At 35.6% G+C, this 22509-nt stretch overlaps 1 protein-coding gene across 1 annotated transcript in view; it reads left to right on the top strand.

The window, feature by feature from the left end:
* Positions 1-22509, top strand: part of LOC122797671 (cytochrome P450 2D15-like) — a 545264-nt gene that overhangs the window by 226256 nt on the left and 296499 nt on the right. The window contains exon 4 of the mRNA XM_044066214.1: positions 6645-6805. Within this exon, the coding sequence (XP_043922149.1) occupies positions 6645-6805 (161 nt within the window). The remainder of the gene's footprint in view (positions 1-6644; positions 6806-22509) is intronic.

The following is a 22509-nucleotide window of genomic DNA, read 5'->3' as shown; positions in this document are numbered from 1 at the left end:
CATGTAGACTCCACATAGATGACACCCCAGGTGAGAATCGAACCAGAGAACTTCTTGCTGAGAAGTGACAGTGCTGTCAACTGTGCCACTATGCCACTCTGTGCCACTGTGCTGCCACTGTTTTATATTTTATTTTTTCCTTTCTATATCAGGCAGGATTATCACAGTAAGGCTCTTTAGTTATAAACTATGAACAAATCAATTAATTAAACAGAAAAAATAAAAACTGGGATATTACTGGAATCCATGTCTGTTACTCTATAAAGAAATGAGACAATTTTTTGTGGACTAATTAAGGTAGCACTAAGTGTTGGAAAACACAATGTATTATTTTGCATTGAGAATATAAATAAACACCAGCAGACTATACAGAGACTGCAGCATTAAGACTGCAACTATGAATGTAAATACTGTACCATGAGTGAAAAAAGAAAATGTTTACTTCCAAAAGCCATATAGCCATAAATATGCAGTACATATATAAAATATAAATAATATATATATATATATATATATATATATATATATATATATACATACACACATATATATATGTATATATATATATATATATATATATATATATATATATATATATATATATATATATATATAGTACCTATGTATTATCGCAACCAGATTTTGGAGGAGTCGTGATTGTCACACTTCTCGTCGTATGACTGCAGATCATACTGAAAATGAGTGCTCCATGTCCGGACTACATTTGGATCACAATGGTTAAACAGCAGGGATGGGAATAACCTCCAAATTCCTCTTCCTGTTTAGGCTCAACTCCTGCCCGTTTAGCAACTTCAAAAGACACACTAAAGAGTTTGAAACATTCTGAAATGCGGGCAATGCTTTCTGTTACGGCTTTGCTACCTGTTGACAGTGACACTGATTTGCAAAATCGTTGTATTCTTACTGTGTCTGCCTACATTTTAAAATATTTACAGCAATTCATCCTATAATTGGCAGGTCGGTTTTGTCATATTACTTGGTGTCACGTAACAGAATGATGTGTACTTGATCCAGAGGGTTTCAGCTGAAAACAGATATTTGGTTTTAACGGGGGAGGTGGGGCAAACACAAGAACCAAAACAGAAGTTTCAATGGAAAGGTAAAGGAATTTGGAAGTGTTACCAACTTAACCACTGCCTGTGTCTGCATATGAAATCATAGGAAGTGAGAGTGCTGGGTCTTGGGAGAATGCATGTTTTGCAGAACAGGGGAAATCCCACAGACGCATCTGCTCTGGTCCAAATTAACCCGGTTGTGACCTACAAGTAAAAGCACACACTTCTGTCACATACACACTCTTCAGTAGACAGTCTGACCACATTCCTTGCCCTGAGAAACGAGCATACAGTGGCTGTTTTTGTACTGAACAATCTAGTTGCGATAATACGTAAGTAGTATATATATATATATATATATATATATATATATATATATATATATATATATTAATATATGTGTGTGTGTGTGTGTGTGTATGTGTGTATGTATGTATGCATATGTATATATATATATATATATATATATATATATATATATATATATATGGGTCTACTGCTTTTAGTCAAATTACATTTGGTCAAAAATGATTTCAGGCAGCCCACTTCACGGAAAGCTCATTTGATTGAAAGCACATTTGGTCGAATTCCATTTGGTTGAAAATGGAATATAACCCCTGCCCCACTGCAGTGCGACCCTGGAGTGAGAATATAAAGTTGGGGGGGTGTGGGGGGAACAGCCCCCCCACATTTTGCAACTAGTTTTTACTGATGTTATATGTTTTAATGTATTTTTAATGCATACACAAGTATATAATAGTGACTACACTGCAATTATGTGAGGGGCTATGCCCCACCACAACCCACAACCCCCCCAACTGCACAATACTGAAATTCATGTTTATGCAGGAGGGCAAACCCCCCCTGCACCCCCCTGTGGGGGGCTCTGCCCACACACCCCCTGCAATTTATGTGTTCTAACACATACACACACGTATATATATATATATATATATATATATATATATATGTTTATGTGAAAATATATATATATATATATATATATATATATATATATATATATGGTTCCCTATCAGAAGCCTGAAACACTATAAGCTTGAAAATCAAAATCCTGAAACCAAAAGCCTGAAAATTCAAAATCCCGAAAACACAAAATCCTAAAAACACAAAATAGACATACTGACATCATTGTGGCTTTGCTATTGTTAGCCCTGTGGTGTTAGGTCATGCATTGGGTTCAGGTAAGTGTGCGGTTGGTTTTATGTTAGGGTTAGGGGCGGTTTAAGTGAGTTAGGGTTAGGGCGCAGGTTAGGCATGTATGCAATATTGACAAATATTGGGGTTAGGCAGGGCGGTTTAAGTGAGTTAGGGTTAGGCTGGTCAGGTGAGTGTGCGATAGTGACGGACCTTAGGGTTAGGGTTAGGGTCAGGGTCAGTTGGTAGATATTAGTGTCTTTATAGTGACATATTAGCATTATTTGTGTTTTCAGGATTTTGAGTTTCAGGATTTTGGGTTTTCGGGATTATGAATTTTAAGGCTTTTGGTTTCAGGATTTTGATTTTCAAGCTTATAGTGTTTCAGGCTTCTGATAGGGAACTATATATATATATATATATATATATATATATATATACAGATTAAAATGTAAATTAAAATGTTTTAAACATTTAGATAGCATAAAAGAAATGCTAACGGCAAGATATTTCTGCCACTGTCCAAATGAAAGATAACTGTACTCTTCCTATGGCTTTTATAACCACTTAGCAATTAAAAACAGGAAAACAGACAAGATTTACAAACATGACTACACTGATCAGTAGGCTACTTCTTTATCCTCATCTGCGCTCAATTCAAAGATTTTTCTCCACTGTTCCCAAGTTTATTATGCAAGCAATAATGCCAACAGAGTGTATGAAACTGTGTAAATAACGTAAGCCCATAGGTGTTATGAGGCCCAATGACGCACTTGGAGGGCCTCTACACCCCTGGAAGGGTGTTATATACACAGTAACACACACCCTGGAGGGCATTGCTACACTTCTATCTGTAAAATTGTTGTGTTTTACTTACTTATTTTTTTTATTGCTATATTTTTTTTATATATTTTTGATATAAAATAGTTCCTCTGCCTAATGTTTCAAACTTGCTGTAGTATATGGTAATGGTGTTGGAGGAAATATTTTATATCCATAATAACATTTTCAAAAAATATCCAGATACGTACTTCATTTTTTTGGTCCTTTACTCCTAAAATATGCGATTTGTTGCCATTCATTTGTGTTGAAGTCACTAAATAAGGACATACATTAAAATGTGTGCTAACACAAATCTGGTTATTCTATCACTTGTCTAATTTTATGAGAGCAATATTTAAAATCTGGTCCTATTTTTGAGCCTTTGTACCCCTTTATTTAAGGCTTTATCCAGATTTCTTGAGCTAAGAGGTTAATTGTTATGCAAACCTCTTAATTGCTGCTGCCATTGTTCTATCAATCTCACATTCTCTTTCCCTCCCTCCCTCTCTCTCACATACTCACACACACACACACACACACACACACACACACACACACACACACACACACACACACACACACACACACACACACACACACACACACTTCTTTTAATTTTACACTCACTAAACAAAAGCACTGCTTAGTGAGTGTAAAATAATGGCATGCTTGATCTCACAGTTGCATTGCGTCTTTGTGGACTTAGAGAAAGCATATGGCAGGGTGTGTAGAGAGGAGTTGTAGTATTGTATGAGGAAGTCGGGAGAGGCACAGAAGTATCTAAGAGTGGTACAGGATATGTATAAAGGTAGTGTGACAGTGAAGAGGTCTGCAGTAGGAGTGATGGATGCATTCAAGATAGAGGTAGGATTACATCAAAGATCAGCTCCGAGCCCTTTCTTATTTGCAATGGTGAAGGACAGGTTGACAGACAAGATCAGACAGGAGTCCCCATGGACTATGATGTTTGGTGATGACACTGTGATCTGTAGTGAGAGTAGGGAACAGGTTGAGGAGACCCTGGAGAGGTGGAGATATGCTCTAGAGATGAATGGAATGAAGGTCAGCAGAACTAAAGCAGAATACATATGTGTGAATGAGAGGGAGGATAGAGGAATAGTGAGGATGCAGGGAGTAGAGTTGGTGAAAGTGGATGAGTTTAAATACTTGGGATCAACAGTTCAGAGTAATGGTCAGTATGAAAGGGAGGTGAAGAAGAGAGTACAGGCAGGGTAGAGTGGGTGGAGAAGAATGTAAGGAGTGATTTGTGCCAGACAGGTACTAGTAAGAGTGAAAGGCAAGGTCTACAAGGGGGTAGTGGGACCAGCTATGTAATATGGGTTGGAGACGATAGCATTGATAAAATGACAGGAGTCATGGGGACTCCTGTCCTTTACTTCTGATTTATCCCTCTTCTGACCTACCTGTATATTTATTCTTCCTTCTTTTCTTTTTCACTTCCTATTTCTTCCTTCTTCATGCTGTATCACTACATCTTGTCATATATTCCTTACTTACATACATCCTGATCACTTCAATGCTAATTCTCTTTCCTAATACTACTACCCTGGCACAACTTGTACTATTCTAAATTGTAATTAACGAATTTGTTACTGACTCTCCATATGTCACAATTTTTTTTTTCTCTATCCTCTTCATTCCATGACAGTCTCACCCTTACAATTAATTCATTGCAATACTGCCTCTCCACTGTTATCTCTTGTTCAACTACATCTGAATTTTTTCTAAATTACATAATAACTGTTCCTAATCTGCTTACTTTTTTTTGCTGTTTGCTTTTGCATTTGTGTCTGATTGTTTGAATTTATTGATTGTTTGAATTTTTTGATTGTTTTTCTCTGTTAGCTACTAGTATGTTAATGGAGCTTTTCTCCTCGGGCCTCTGCTGAAAATGGACATGCATCCAGCCAGACTAGCCCGGTTAACAAATGTAAAATAAAATAAAATAAATAAATAAAGAGTCAGATGGAGATGGGAGAGTTAAAGATGTCAAGATTTGCATTGATTATGACAAGAATGGACAGGATTAGAAATCAGTATATTAGAGGGGCAGCTCAGGTTGGACAGTTTAGAGACAAAGCCAGAGAGGTGAGATTGCATTGGTTTGGACATGTGCTGAGGAGGGATGCTAGGTATATTAGGAGAAGGATGCTAAGGATGGAGCTGCCAGTTAAGAGGAAAAGAGGCAGGCCTAAGATAAGGTTTATGGATGTGGTGAGAGAGGACATGCAGGTGGTTGGTGTGATAGTGCTAGATGCAGAGGACAGGAAGAAATGGAAACATGATCCACTGTGGTGACCCCTAACAGGAACAGCCAAAAGAAGAAAAAGAACATCTCATTCTTACTTTTATGCATGCATACACTCTCACACACAGACATAAACACATACACACTATTCTATTCTATTTTTTTTTATTTAATTTTTTTATTTTGCACTCGCTAAACAGCAATAGAGCTGCTTAACGAACATAAAATAATGGTCATGAAGCAGTGGGTATTACCTGTAAATTAACACCCTGCTGGAGAACATTCATTCTCCAGTCTTGGTGCTGATGTACAGGTGACCCATTCTCTAAAAGATTGTTATCACATCCAAGAAGAAAACACACTGGTGGAAATAACTGTAGAGCAGATTTTCAAAATACAGTTACTTTACTTGAAGAAACTTCCAAGGGATATATTACTGGGAAATATTCAGATAGCATAGTTCTTGTAGACAAAGAAATCTTTACTGCATTAGGTAAAGAAGTTCTGATTTTTTACTTTCTGCTGGGCCAACATTTTGAACCTAAATTACTATATTTAAAGCAAAGTTGTTTATATAACTAAAAATTTATAAACGCAGATAAAGTAACATGTTGTTTAACAGGAAGTGAAGTGGTGGACCATGAAACTCAGAAATCCCCTAATGTGTGTGTGTGTGTGTGGGGGGGGGGTAACAATTATGTGTCTTATTCGGCTTTTTACATTTTATATCTTTGCTGCAGCTGTACTAAAATAGAGTTACATGCTTTGAACAGATTTTACAAGTTCAGTAATACTTCTTTAAATGGCATATACAATCTTTGTACTGCAGTATTTTCTGTTTCTGAGAAAGATTACATTTGGTTGCCTGTTAAACTGAAATACATATGAAATTATTTATTAATTTTTTTTTTTTTTTTTTGCTTTTACCAAATCTGACAAAATGAAGATCTGTGATCAAAGACCATTTTTATTAAAATTAAATCTCTGAGTATAATTCCAAGTCATTCGGTATAACATTTTAAAAAATGGAAGGATTAGCGAACAACTTTCACTCTTGGAAGCCTTTGGCTCCACAGTAATGAATGCAGACTGATTCTTATACAGTTCAATAGTGCTTGATGTTTCAAATTATTATAGCAGTATGTTTCAGTTTTATTCAGAGAAGAGAAGGTAAAACTCCAACTGTAAGATCATAGACCATAAAGTATTTTAATATTCTGCATGTAACCTAGCAATCATTGTATTGTCTATAGCTAATTCTTTCATTTAGTAATTAAGCAGAAATATATCATTCTATATTATCTTTAATTATGTTATTTTAGGTCAACCTTTTGATCCACATGTTATACTAAACAATGCTGTAGCAAATGTGATCTGCTCCATTGTATTTGGAGATCGGTTTCAGTATGATGATAAAACATTTCTAGAATTTCTGCATCTCTTTGAAGAAATCACAATTGAGTTCACTGGATTCTGGGGTCAGGTATAGTAAAAATAATCTTTTTTTAATTATACAGCTCTAGCACTTAACAATAATGCAACATTTGCACTTGAAAATTCGATAAAATAGACAGTCATACTATTGCATCATAACATTACTTTTCTACTTTGAACCACTATAATATACACTGTCATGTCAATTCGCTCATGATAATTAGAGCAAAGAACTAAAAGCTGTATGTTAAAAACAGTAACAGCTTGTATCATGAGCAGTACTGAGATACGGTGGACACCCAGAAGTATTAGTAAGCACGATGCCACAAGTATAAACTGTTAGACACATGCATGTTTGTTATTCCTTAGAGTAGCCTAACCTGAATGTTGTTATTGTACTGATAAAATGAAAAAAAAAAATCACAATAATATTTTGGCAACTTGCTAATATGATGGTTATTGTTGCTGTCTTGCAGTATCATGGTCAGAGGGTTACTTCCATGCTTTACAACATCATGCAGATTAGACTCAGTAGTTATTCAATATTTCTCCTAAATTTTTGCATGCATCTGTATAACTGGTACATGTAGTGGGCTGTAAGAGCCAATAGGGTAACTATTTGAAATGTTGGAACCCAAGAGAGCAAGTCACAAAATATGGATACGAATTGCCGAAAGCACAGACTTACATATACTAAGTCTCAGATGCCAGTTCTTGCGATATTCCCTTATCTTCAAGGTATGGTGCTCTTTTTTTTTTCCCTTGTTGGCACTTGAAATTTTGAGTGCTGGTATTTTAAGAGGGAAACATTTTATATTAAGTGGAACAGCCTCCATTGATCTCAACATTTTTATACAAACCTTAGATTGGTCATGACCTGAATTTAATTACATGGATCTCGATGAAGGATTGTCTGTCTTTCGGCTTTTTCCCGGTAAGGGGTCGCCACAGTGGATTTTTTTTTTTTACGAAATGCCAAGGTGCCAGTTCGATGCCCAACCTTCAACGAAGGCATGCCCATTAATGCACACATGTCTTTCGAATGCTACCCAACTGTGGGGAGGACATGCAGACTCCAAACAGAAGGCACTCCCAAGCCAAGAATCGAATGGGAGAACCTCTTGCTGTGAGGTAACAATGCTACCACTGCATCACCGCAGAATTATGCTATCTTGATGAAGGATTAATGGAAGAAAATGTTATGATTTTGAAATTGCTATTAAAACAAAAAAAATGTATAGTTTCTATAGGGCATAGTTCCTCTGGCTGGTAATGCATTTGCTGAGGTAATATCATTTGACAAAAGCTCACACTTTGGTTTTGTCAAAGTGAGATCATGCCTGTTAAATCTGGTTGACTTCTTTGAAACAGTCACCAAAGCCATGGACAAGGGAAAGAAGGTGCACACTGCCTACCTTGACCTAGCCAAAGCCTTTGACACTATTACCCACTCGGGTATAATAGATAAACTGTCCCAGCTAGACATCAACTTGTATGTTACCAGATGGGTAGCTAACTGTCTCACTGATAGAACCCACTCAGTCAAAATAGGGGAAGCCACCTTTAGTAGTAGATCTGTAACGAGCGGTGTACCCCAAGGATCAGTCTTGGGGCCTCTACTTTTTAGGATATACTTTTCTGAGGTGAAAGCCAAAACCAGTGGTCTGTGGCTGACCAAATTTGCAGATGACTGCAAGCTGGGCACTGTCTTAAATTCCCCTAGTGATGTGAACATCCTCCAAGAGGCCGTTACCCAAACTAATGACTGGTGCCAGAAGCATGGCCTCAAACTGAATGCCAAGAAATGCATCATTATCCCCCTTTGGGGAAAATGGTGTCCTCACTAATTATCATATTAATAACAATGTACTAAGCATGCAATCAGTCGTGAGGGACTTGGACACCCAGCTTGATAGGAACTTGACTTTTGACCACCACAATGTCTCTGTTGTAAGGAAGCCTTTCCAAATGGCCAACCTCGTAAGTAAGGGCATTTCATCCAGGAACAAGGAGGTCATAACATCCCTATACCCCTCCCTTATCAGAGGGGTATAGGGATGTTATACCCCTTCGACATGCACCTTACCAAGCACGTGCAGCAAGTGGAGAGACCACAGAGGTTCCTGACCAGGATAATTAAGGGTCTCAAACACCTATCCTATACAGATAGGCTAAAAGCCCTGTCCCTTTACTCAGTCTCACACAGACTACTCAGACGTGACCTGTGTCTGGCATACAAGGCCATCTCAGACCGACCCTTGATGTTGTTGCTGCATATCTGTAAGTGAAACTCCACTCACGCAACCTGCACGCAAGGCCTCATCCTGGTCTGTGACATTAATAGAACTTGTTGGCAGGACAGATTTGTGTCCCAAAGACTCCCCTATCTGTGGAATAGACTCCATCTCCATGTCAAGTAGAGTACGTCTCTATCCCTTTTTAAGAGGAACCTGGATGACTGGATGGGAAACAGAAAATACACCCCTAGGATCCCACCTGTGTCCCTGCTGGACAGCAGAAATGGGTGTTGACTTTGTGGGAACATGGGCAACATTCTTGGCTAGGCTTATAAAGGCTTCTGGGCAAATAGTCTAGTATCATTCTATGAACCTATGAACCTATTATTGGTCTATACCTATCAAATGTGTAGGATAGCTGCTTTCACCTGAAACATTCCATGTAAGTTTCAATGTCAAATATTTTAATTCAGAAACTGATCTAACTAATTTTACCTGCCTTTGTGCAGTATATTCTCTATAGGCCTGCTCCAGTTTGGTATCTAATTGTTTGAAACAGAAGCAAATGCTGAAGGTTTATGGCTGGCTAAGTTTGCATATGATTGTAAGCTGTGGGATATCATCAACTCCCCTGCAGACACTATCATTCTTCAAGAAGGTCTATCTCTGACTACCAAATGGGACCAAAGCCATGGTCTTAAACTCACTGCTAAGAAATGCATAATTGCACCCTGTGGGAAGTCAACTATGCTGGCTAATTACCAAGGTGATGATATGCACCTAAGAGCTGACCCAGTGGTCAGGGATCTTAGAACGCATGTAGATAGTAGCCTTACCTTCGACCACCACACATATAAATATTAAAATAAAGCAATGTGTAAACTGTTTTATAAACTATTTTTATTGGACGTTTGTAGCATTACAGTGTTGTATTATCTGGTACTGAGTACATGCATTATCAATCTTTTTCTGATATGTATTCAAGTGGATTAAAATATACTTTGTATCCATTTCACTTTGAAACAGTGTGGTAGTTCTATTCATCTTTGATGCTTGATGCTTGTTGGGATGGGAGATAATGCAGGGTGCTACTGAGTGGTGGTATTTTATAAAGTTTTACACTCTTTTCTTTCCCAACTAACTGGAGGGCGAGCAGTGTATAATTGCAATGGTGGCTTCACCTATGATACCTGACTTTCAACTCAGCAGTATCTCAGCTTAGAGGTTAACTCATAGGAAACTAAGTGCAATGTTTTTTGCACAAGATGCAGCTCCCCTGCTTCTTCTGTGCGGGATTAAGTCTCTCACACTCCCCAAATGCATCTATATCAACTCCATTGTCATACTAACACTGAAATAAGGAGAAACTCCAAAAAAGAAAAAAACACATGCACACACACACGCACATGCACACACACACACACACACACACACACACACACACACACACACACACACACACACACACACACACACACACACACAAATTGCTGCTGTTTTTGCAGACTTGTTGCATGAAAAATTAAATAGTAACACTCAACTTACTTTCCAACAAGAATGTTCAGCCAGTTACCATTAGCTTCTAAGGATAAAAAGACTCTTTTGTTTTACTTTTACTTCTTTACCCAAAATGCCATATGAATGTATTCTGAATTTGACCTTAATGGGATGATGTGACTGTTCACTGTTGAAGTCCTTCCTCCTCAGCTTCAGTTTACATTTTTTTTGTTTAATTTTTTCAGGTAACTTTGTGAATTCCCTGTTTACTGCATGTATTAAACCAGCATTGCAGTGGTGAGACATTTGCAAAATCTTAACAGTTAAATTATATAACCACACCTTGTAATCATATACTGAACTGTTACATAATAAATATATTTTAGAAAGGTGAGACATTTCTTTTTTAGTAAACCAACACAGCTGAAACGGAGCAGGAAAAACGGTACTTCAAACGACCAAAAATATAAGGAAATTTATTAAAGTTTGTTAAAATAAAGTGCTTTTCGTCTGGTTTAATGACACAGACTTCTTCAGACAATTACTTCTAAAAAAGGCTTGCTATATATACACACAGTTACAAGGAGAACCCAATCAACAGGCAAAAAACAATTAAACAATTAAACAATTAAGCAATTAAGCAATGAACTACTACGTACTGTTTTTTAAAAAGGCAGCCACAAATTCATAGCAGCAACAAAAAGTGATGAGTTAGCATTTGTTACTAAAACTATTTTGTCAAAACCACACCTATTAAATTAATATAACTGACTTCAGAAAAGCTAAAGACAAAAATGTAATTATATAATATTGACTATAAGAAACAGTAAAAAGTTACAAATGTTTAAACATATTTAAAAGTAATGACATTATAAAAGGCTTAAGTGAATAAAAAACTAAGAAACTAAAAAATTAGTAAGCACACAAGCATTTACCAGGATGAAAAGTCTACTAACAATAGACCTGTACAAACAAAGTTGTCATCTACATAAACTCTTGATTTTCAAAATGCTGCTTATTGAGCAGTTTTCATTGAGACCAGGGGCGTTGAAGGCATTAAGTCTAATCTGCCAAAGCAGTTCTAATTCCTCTAATTTAAAACTGTTGGACCACCTCTTTCACTTGCTATAACCTGGTCAATGAACATGAATTTGAAGGAATGGTTGGGAAAAAGAGAAATATGTTTTGCTAGAGCATTGTCATGTTTATTTTCTAATTGCATAAGAATGCTTTCGTAAATGCGGTCTCGGAGGCGGCGCTCCGTCTTGCCTACATAAAATGCAAGACAACTTGCACTGGGCCAGGTAGACTACCATTTTCGGTGCAATTGACCTATATTTCAAGTTGTAAGTATAGTCTTCAAGTTTGAACCTATTAGATTCTGTAATATACTTGCAAAAATTGCAACTTTGACATTTATACATACCCACTACTCTACTTATAGGTCTCTTTTGACACTCAAACAAGTCTTTTAAGTTTTTTGCTCTCCTAAAAATCACTTTAGGTTTGATCCCTAATTTCTGACACAAACCCTGATCAGTCATATGTACCGCCCAATTTTTGTATAAAATCTCAAGACAATCTCTACTGTTTGTACTGTAAGTTGTTATAAACATGGAGCTTTCGTTAAGTGGGTCAGAAATGGATTTAGACCTTTGAGAAGGATATGGATCTAAGTCAAGAATAGTATGTTGGTCGAAGTGGACCTCATCTAGAATAGGTTTATAAATGCGTTTATCACGTTTTTGGACCACTTCTTCCGCAATGTTGCTGACCAAGCTGTCAGGGTATCCTCGATGTCAGGGATCTCAGTACGCATGTAGATAGTAGCCTTACCTTCGACCACCACACATATAAATATTACAATAAAGCAATGTGTAAACTGTTTTATAAACTATTTTTATTGGACGTTTGTAGCATTACAGTGTTGTATTATCTGGTACTGAGTACATGCGTTATCATTCTTTTTCTGATATGTATTCAAGTGGAGTAAAATATACTTTGTATCCATTTCACTTTGAAACAGTGTGGTAGTTCTATTCATCTTCGATGCTTGATGCTTGTTGGGATGGGAGATAATGCAGGGTGCTACTGAGTGGTGGTATTTTATAAAGTTTTACACTCTTTTCTTTCCCAACTTCCTGGAGGGCGAGCAGTGTATAATTACAATGGTGGCTTCACCTATGATACCCGACTTTCAACTCAGCAGTATCTCAGCTTAGAGGTTAACTCATAGGAAACTAAGTGAAATGTTTTTTGCACAAGATGCAGCTCCCCTGCTTCTTCTGTGCGGGATTAAGTCTCTCACACTCCCCAAATGCATCTATATCAACTCCATTGTCATACTAACACTGAAATAAGGAGAAACTCCAAAAAAGAAAAACACACATGCACACACACACACGCACACACACACACACACACACACACACACACACACACACACACACACACACACACACACACACACACACACACACACACACACACAAATTGCTGCTGTTTTTGCAGACTTGTTACATGAAAAATTATATAGTAACACTCAACTTACTTTACAACAAGAATGTTCAGCCAGTTACCACTAGCTTCTAAGGATAAAAAGACTCTTTTGTTTTACTTTTACTTCTTTACCCAAAATGCCATATGAATGTATTCTGAATTTGACCTTAATGGGATGATGTGACTGTTCACTGTTGAAGTCCTTCCTTCTCAGCTTCAGTTTACATTTTTTTGTTTAATTTTTTTCAGGTAACTTTGTGAATTCCCTGTTTACTGCATGTATTAAACCAGCATTGCAGTGGTGAGACATTTGCAAAATCTTAACAGTTAAATTATATAACCACACCTTGTAATCATATACTGAACTGTTACATAATAAATATATTTTAGAAAGGTGAGACATTTCTTTTTTAGTAAACCAACACAGCTGAAACGGAGTAGAAAAAACGGTACTTCAAACGACCAAAAATCTAAGGAAATTTATTAAAGTTTGTTAAAATAAAGCGCTTTTCGTCTGGTTTAATGACACAGACTTCTTCAGACAATTACTTCTAAAAAAGGCTTGCTATATATACACACAGTTACAAGGAGAACCCAATCAACAGGCAAAAAACAATTAAACAATTAAACAATTAAGCAATTAAGCAATGAACTACGTACTGTTTTTTAAAAGGCAGCCACAAATTCATAGCAGCAACAAAAAGTGATGCGTTAGCATTTGTTACTAAAACTATTTTGTCAAAACCACACCTATTAAATTAATATAACTGACTTCAGAAAAGCTAAAGACAAAAATGTAATTATATAATATTGACTATAAGAAACAGTAAAAAGTTACAAATGTTTAAACATATTTAAAAGTAATGACATTATAAAAGGCTTAAGTGAATAAAAAACTAAGAAACTAAAAAATTAGTAAGCACACAAGCATTTACCAGGATGAAAAGTCTACTAACAATAGACCTGTACAAACAAAGTTGTCATCTACATAAACTCTTGATTTTCAAAATAGTAGTAGACGGTGACGCCACAATCAGTGAACAAATTGTAGATTATTTGAATGCGACTACTAATTTTCTCCAGTTCACATCTACTTTTAACACCATGTCCATTGCCTATTTGGACATTCAGCTGAAGAAAAACATTGAACTTCAGAGACTTACAGCTAGTATTCATAGAAAGAGTACTTACTCAAACTCTTTCTTGCATTATACAAGCTGTCACCCGTGTCATCAAAAGCGAGCTGTGGTCAAAGGCCACCTAGTCAGAGCAGCCCGTATTGTTATGCTTAACCAGGATTTCCTCGATGAATGTACTTTTCTTAAAAACATGTTCCTTCATCGAGGATACCCTGACAGCTTGGTCAGCAACATTGTAGAAGAAGTGGTCCAAAAACATGATAAACACATTTATAAACCTATTCTAGATGAGGTCCACTTCGACCAACATACTATTCTTGACTTAGATCCATATCCTTCTCAAAGGTCTAAATCCATTTCTGACCCACTTAACGAAAGCTCCATGTTTATAACAACTTACAGTACAAACAGTAGGGATTGTCTTGAGATTTTATACAAAAATTGGGCGGTACTTATGACTGATCAGGGTTTGTGTCAGAAATTAGGGATCAAACCTAAAGTGATTTTTAGGAGAGCAAAAAACTTAAAAGACTTGTTTGAGTGTCAAAAGAGACCTATAAGTAGAGTAGTGGGTATGTATAAATGTCAAAGTTGCAATTTTTGCAAGTATATTACAGAATCTAACAGGTTCAAACATGAAGACTATACTTACAACTTGAAATATAGGGTCAATTGCAACTCGAAAATGGTGGTCTACCTGGCCCAGTGCGCAAGTTGTCTTGCATTTTATGTAGACAAGACGGAGCGCTGTTTCCGAGACCGCATTTACGAGCATTCTTATGCAATTAGAAAAAATAAACATGACAATGCTCTAGCAAAACATATTTCTCTTTTTCCCAACCATTCCTTCAAATTCATGGTCATCGACCAGGTTATAGCAAGTGAAAGAGATGGTCCAACAGGTTTTAAATTAGAGGAATTAGAACTGCTTTGGCAGATTAGACTTGATGCCTTCAACGCCCCTGGTCTCAATGAAAACTGCTCAATAAGCAGCATTTTGAAAATCAAGAGTTTATGTAGATGACAACTTTGTTTGTACAGGTCTATTGTTAGTAGACTTTTCATCCTGGTAAATGCTTGTATGCTTACTAATTTTTTAGTTTCTTAGTTTTTTTATTCACTTAAGCCTTTTATAATGTCATTACTTTTAAATATGTTTAAACATTTGTAACTTTTTACTGTTTCTTATAGTCAGTATTATATAATTACATTTTTGTCTTTAGCTTTTCTGAAGTCAGTTGTATTAATTTAATAGGTGTGGTTTTGACAAAATAGTTTTAGTAACAAATGCTAACTCATCACTTTTTGTTGCTGCTATGAATTTGTGGCTGCCTTTTTAAAAAACAGTATGTAGTAGTTCATTGCTTAATTGTTTAATTGTTTTTTGCCTGTTGATTGGGTTCTCCTTGTAACTGTGTGTATATATAGCAAGCCTTTTTTAGAAGTAATTGTCTGAAGATGTCTGTGTCATTAAACCAGACGAAAAGCATTTTATTTTAACAAACTTTAATAAATTTCCTTATATTTTTGGTCGATTGAAGTACCGTTTTTCCTGCTCCGTTTCAGCTGTGTTGATTTACTAGTTCGTGTTTAATTTACTTGTCTTCTACATTTCTTTTTTAACTAATGTCATTGTTTAGTAACAATAACTCATGTTTGGGTGTGGGAAATGCACAGCTTACCCAATTTGTTTAATTACTCAGGCATCACCCTTGTCATGATACCACACAGGCTGTGGGTAATCTGTACAATACCCAGACATGAACTGTAGTTTAATAGGTGCTTGACATAATGGTTAAGGTGTTTACCTCACAGATACAAGGTACAGAATTTGATTCTCATCTTTAAAAGAGAAATTGTCTAGGCTTAAAATGGCCGACAAGGGCAGCTAGCCTAGTACTTGCCTGTGAATTAAGTACTTCACTGTCCCTTCTTTTCATTATTATTCCTTCTTGCTCTGTGCATTTCCTTGTTAGTTTTAGCACTGTTAATCACCATATTCTGGTCTTTTTTACTTTGGCATACTCCAGTCATTGCTGTGCATTGCCATTTGTAATAATCAAATATGCATTCGCATTTTTAGTACTGGTTTTGCAATATCATTATTAACATAAGAAAAACAATCTTTCTTTTTTTACAAGTGTTTGTTTTCCTAATACATAGAGTCTTGTTTGTTAATACTGCCCTTAATAAATCTCCATAAATATTCCAGAACTACTGTATTATTCCATCAGAAAATGTGTTCTGTCATGTCTCATGAGTCTCATATTCCACCCTACACAAATGCAGTCATACTGTATTGTTATGTGACTGCATACATCAGAAAGGGATCTCAAATCAGATGGCTGAGGGTTCATATCCTGCAACATTCTCTCACCCTCATTAACACACTGTTAACACATAAAAATATGCAGACGATGATTACAGATGTTGGCGAACATAGAGTGCAGCTCTCAACTTCTAAGCAGATGTCTGCACATGTTTACTTCTGTTTATGTTCTAATACTTATGCAGACCACACCCCACCCAGAAGCAAATGTATGCACTTAGCAGCAACACATGTCAAGGGACATTATCTATTTTAATATGTAATTCAGAATCGCATTTGTCTTTAGATAGTTTACACTTGTGTGCTTTCAATTCAAAGGGCTGTGGTGGGTGATGGGGCAATAAGTGGTTTATTATTCACTCCACATGTGATTTTGTTATGAACTGACAAGTTTGCATTTAGCTTGTCCTCTCACTTTAGTTGTGAGAGAGAAAAAATGCATGAAATTTTCCAATAATGATACATGTCAAGCTGGATATTGACCAAGTGATGAAGTTTCGGCCTGCAGGAAGAATCACTAAAGGAGCTTGTTGGACCAACTTAAAACAGTAAAACATTTTTACAAAGGACAATTGATTGTCTTCATTGCTATTAGTGACTAAACTGTGAGCAGTCCAGTTTCAGGGGACTATCAATTTGACACCTAGTCAGTGGACTTATAGACAACAGCTGTATGGTGCCAACTTCTGAACATCAGTGATTGGTGAGTTTATTATCAAAGGTCTGAGATGAATGCAGTGGACCACCGGCCACCAGTCCACTATATTACATCTGTGTGGTACTTGTGACACTGGGAGGAGAGAGAGAGACTGCCACATTAGTAGTGCTTTATGAGGCAGCCATTTATGGAATTATATAAATATAACAGAAAGACAGACTATTATGTTTGTTCACTTTAAACTTTAATTAAGGTTTATGAAATCTATGAAATATGATAACATTTCATGTAACGAGCTACTGAAGAGGGCCATTGAAAAATTAATGCCATTTTTAATCAGAAACATGGAACAGCACACAGACAAATGATAGAAAATTAATAAGACATGCTGGAAATTATGGCATGCAAGTAAAATTCATCAAGTGAGCATAAATGTGACTCGAAAGTCTGATAACACAACTAGCATGTTGATGGATGTAAACAAACCAGCTTAGAAAATGATGCTGAGATGGCCTATGTGTTAGAATATGCTGAGTTCATGTCATTTTATTTTGTATGTATGTCATTATGTGTACTATATATATATATATATATATATATATCAATGAAAAGGTTGTCAAAATGCTTTACCCTTTCTCATAAGGAGTTTCACTGGACTGTATTTTTGGCATGAGTTACCACAAAATCAATTATTCTGTAATACTGGAAATTAATCAGTCTAGTAAATGATACATTACACATTACTGAACATACAGTCATATAATTACTCACTTTATCACAAAAGTAGCATAGTTACAAATAAGCTAACGTCTGAAGACAGAGGCAATGTTAATGGGCTCCTTTGAATTAATTAAACATTCGGTGCTTTTGTGAATGGTATAAGGGTCCTGTATTTATATATGCAGATTACTGACATCAGTACATTTGTTATTTCCTTTTCATACTTTCATGTATGTGATGTACACAAGAGCTAAATAATAAAAAAAGATTCACCCATTAGAGTAGTGACAAGATATCAGTCTACTGTGCCAATGTGTGTGTGTGTCAATTTATAGGTTCACAAGTTCATTGGTAGTTACTAGGCATGTAGTCCTGGAGCCAGCAAGGAGCCTAGCCTAATTTTACAATTGCCCTAGTGCAATGCTTGATTAAACGGCCTTGCTCAGCATTACACAGCAGCAAATGTAGGCTGTAGGAATCAACCCCTCATCTACTTGAAGCTGACCAACATTTCTAACGTTCTCAGTATTCTTTTCTTGAATTCTAGCCTTTGGACTTTACATAGCAATGTCCCACAAGGTCCTAAACTGAATATTTTACTGAAATTAAGGAAAAATATATCTCTGATGAGATCCTTGTCCAGTTCATGTAACTAAATTAAACTGAGCTGGAAACATTGTTTGGCTACAGAATATCCTGATTCAAGTGTCTGAGTTAGCTTTCTTCCAGGTATGCCTCCAGCACGACAATTTTATGCATCATCTTACCATTACTGTGCTCAAGGTGACTGTTCTATAACTCTTGGGGTGAGTTAACACTATGGGAAGAAGCACCCCAGTACCATTGTAGCCTTTTGTCTTATTATGGTTTTTCTTCAATGAACAACAATCTGTTAAACATTACTGAGAGACATTGCTGATACCTAGGCACATTTTTGAAGATTAATTGTAGTAACTCACCTAGTTTCAGACCATATTTTCCTTCAGTCCAACAGCCTTTAATGTGCCACTCCTAGAGTCAGTTCTTTCTCTGTTTTTCACCCATTTTCTTTTTTTTTTCAATAATCATTTTTTATTATTTTTCACAACCATATTACAAATTCACACATTATATACAATATATACAAAATGCTTCCATTGGTTAATTTCACATATATATCAACCTCATGTATTGATCAAAGGTACAGCACTAACAATCAAAAGGAAAATAATAAAAAAAAAAAAAAAAAATCCAACATTAACAAATCCAAGCCAACAATCTGTCTTTTCTGTACATTTTCTATCTAATCTAAGGTTGATTTAGACTATATTCTGGTTCCCGAGAAAAGTGGATAGTAACCTCTTAAGCCAAAATAATATTAAAATTTGCTCCCAGATTTTTATGTTGTTGATATTTTTCTTGTGATCACTAATTAACAGTTTATGCGCTAAGATGTGTTTTATTGCCAACAATCTGAAATTTTCCCACGATGTCTGGGCTGGGTTCAACCAATTTGTGGCTATATATAATTTCATTAATAGGGAAATATTCATAATTACAATCGTTTTTGCTTTATTTAGATTCTCGGGAATATGAAGAATCATAAACTCCCAAGAGAGTGTTGAATTTTGGTAACCCATTTTTTGTAACTGCAATTTTAATGAATTCCACAATTTATAAATGCACTTACAACTCCAGAACATGTGAAGCAAATCTGCTGTCTGATCAAAGCAATGTGGGCATATGGGTGAATTCTTCGCATCAAATTTGTGCAAAGTGAGACGAGTATAGTATGCATTGTTAAATATCATCAGCTGCGTAAATACCAATTTCTGAAGGGATCACGGACTTTAATGTTAATTTAAATGCCTCCAATATCTTATTGTCTTCTGGCAATATCAATTTCTCTCTCCAGTAACTCGATAAAAGAATATAATTATTATACTTCCTCTCTTTTATCAATTTATATGCTGCGGTTATATATTTTCTATCCTGCAACAGCTTCCCATAGATTACGAGAAATGATTAAATCTTCCCTTTCATTTCAAAGTTATTAAAATAGTTTATAACCAAGTCTTTTAGCTGTCTTACTATAATTAAATAGGAAATAGGGAGTTCTATTTCTTTTAAAATATCATGTACTGGTACTCCTAGAAAAGGATATAAATCGAGTACAGTTAACTCCATGATTAAAAGGAATTTCTTTAGATCAATCAATTGACCACCAATTGTTAAATTTGGGTTCCTATGAAACGGTTGGAAAACCATCATATATTTTAGTAAATTTAAGGAAGCGAAAAGAGTTTGAATTGCCGTTACATAACTTTTGATGTGCTCCATTAGCTTATATTTACTCATTGTCCAATTATTTAAAAAGGGTAATGCTTTAGCGTTGACTCCCACTTCATTTATATGCTTGTACGTTAAGAGCACCCATTTGGGTGTCCATTTTCTATTATCACTATCTAAGTAAGACGTCTTTAAAATCCTATTGGCCTGAATCACTAAATAGTACATTTCGAAATCCGGTAATTCCAGCCCCCTTATTTTCTGGAGCCATCAATTTTTCATATGAAATTCTCGTCTTCCTAGGTTCCCAAAGAAATCTTCCCAATCTTATATGAAGCTGTTTGAAGAATGTTTTGGTAATTCTGAGTTGTGCAGCTCTAAAAATATATAACATTCTAGGAAGAACATTCATTCTTATGATAGCTGCTCTTGCCATCATCGGTAACTTCAATCTACTCCATCTTTCAAGATCCAATGTTATTTGATCTGTAGTTGACTTTACATTGTTAATAAAAATCTCTATTTTCAGTTGAGAAGACAATTCCCAGATATTTTATCTTTTCTTCCGTCAATACTTGTCCTATTAGTGGTAGCATTGAAAAAGGTGTGGGTGTCTTTAATGGGAATATTTTAGATTTTTTTTAAATTTAGCTTGTAATTGGAAATTCTCTCAAAGATTTCTATTGCAGCTAATATTTTTTCAGTATCGGAAACAGGTGTGGTACAATATATGTTTAAATCATCTGCATAGGCAGCCATCCTAACCTTTATTCCATACAGTACAGGAGAATTATAAAAAACATTTTGCTTAAGGTGTAAAAATAAAGGCTCCAAGTAAAGATTAAATAAGATGGGAGATAATGGGCAGCTTTGTCGGGTACCATTTATGATTTTTATCCTATTCGAGCATTCGTGATTTATAAATAAATTTGTATATGCATTTCTATATAGTATCCTTAACATTAAGATAAACTCCTGCGGTATATTAAAATAAGGTAATGTATCAAATAAATAATCCAAATTAACCCTATCAAATGCTTTCTGAGCATCAATAATTAGGGCATACAAATTCAGGTTTTTATATTTCATAAGAGATTAAGGTATGGAGCGTTAAGGTATTATCCGTGGTCTGCCTCCCATCCATAAACCCGCCTGTTCCTCTGATATTATTGGGTTTATTACCTTTTTCAGCCTACTCGCCAGAATGGATGTCATGATTTTCATGTCCATATTCAAAAGTGATATAGGCCTGTAATTATCAGGATTTTTGGAATCACCTTTCTCTTTTAATATCAGAACTGTCCTTGAGGCATTAAAATGAGGATCATTAATTCTATTTAGAGTGATATAATTAAAAGTCTGTAACAATACACTGCTCAAAATCTCACTAAAAGATTTGTAGAATTCCGAGGTCAAACCATCTGGGCCTGGGGCTTTGTGAGGCTTCAGTTTCTTGATTGTTTTGGACACCTCCTCAACTGTAATCGGTTTGATTAAATCTCTATGAAATTCCTTGTCAATATTAGGGAAAGTGATTCTCTGTAAAAAATCTTTTCTGTCTTTATCTTGCAAGAGTGTCTGCTTCTCACCATAAATCTGATTAAAAATGTTTTCAAAGGTCTTCATGATATCTGCCTTGTCAGTATATGTAGTATTGTTATGGTGTATTTCAGTAATTAATCGTGTTGATTTCATCTGGTTAATAATCTGAGCTAATGCTTTCGAGGGGTTTGAATATGATTTGCATATTTAACTAAATTTCTTTGTTCATAAGTGACAAATTTCTATTATGAAGTAAAATAGTTCTTTTGACATCTTAATAGCTCAGTTTATATCTGTTCATTATAGTTCCTCATCAAATCTTGGTCCAGTAATTGAATTTTAGTTTCTAAATCCAATTGAGTCTTCTTTTGTAATTTTTTATAATATGTAGCTTTTTGTATAACTAGTCCTCTTAGCTGCGTTTTAGTTGTAGCCCATTCTATATCTATTGGGTGTCTATTTTGGGAAATATTATTTAATGACTGTTTAAGTATCTCTTTGACTTCCATTAATATATCTTCCTTGGTTAGTAAATATGGGTTCAAGGACCAATTATACCCTCGAAGCCTCTTAGTATCCATATTACTACTGTTTAAGGTTAAAGTTATCTTTGAATGGTCTGAGAGTTGTCTGACTTGATTAGAAACACTAGGGTCAGCTGAGATCAACACCTCTGAAATTAAAAAAAAGTCAATTCTTGACCACATTTTATGGCAGGTTGAATAATAAGTAAAATTCTCTGCTTTCCCTTGTGAGTGTATGTATTTAAAAGGGTCATAGAGTTTGAAATCCATTTTCAATTCTTTCAATGCTACCATTGCCTGTTTATTGAACGCTAAAGAAGCACCCAACGTGTCTAATTTA

The sequence above is a fragment of the Protopterus annectens genome, chromosome 1.part0, assembly GCF_019279795.1.
Source record: "Protopterus annectens isolate FY-2018-M chromosome 1.part0, PAN1.0, whole genome shotgun sequence".
NCBI classification, from domain to species: Eukaryota; Metazoa; Chordata; order Ceratodontiformes; family Protopteridae; genus Protopterus; species Protopterus annectens.
The sequence above is the reverse complement of the archived record's forward strand: the minus strand, read 5'-3'. Positions and strand labels throughout refer to the sequence as shown.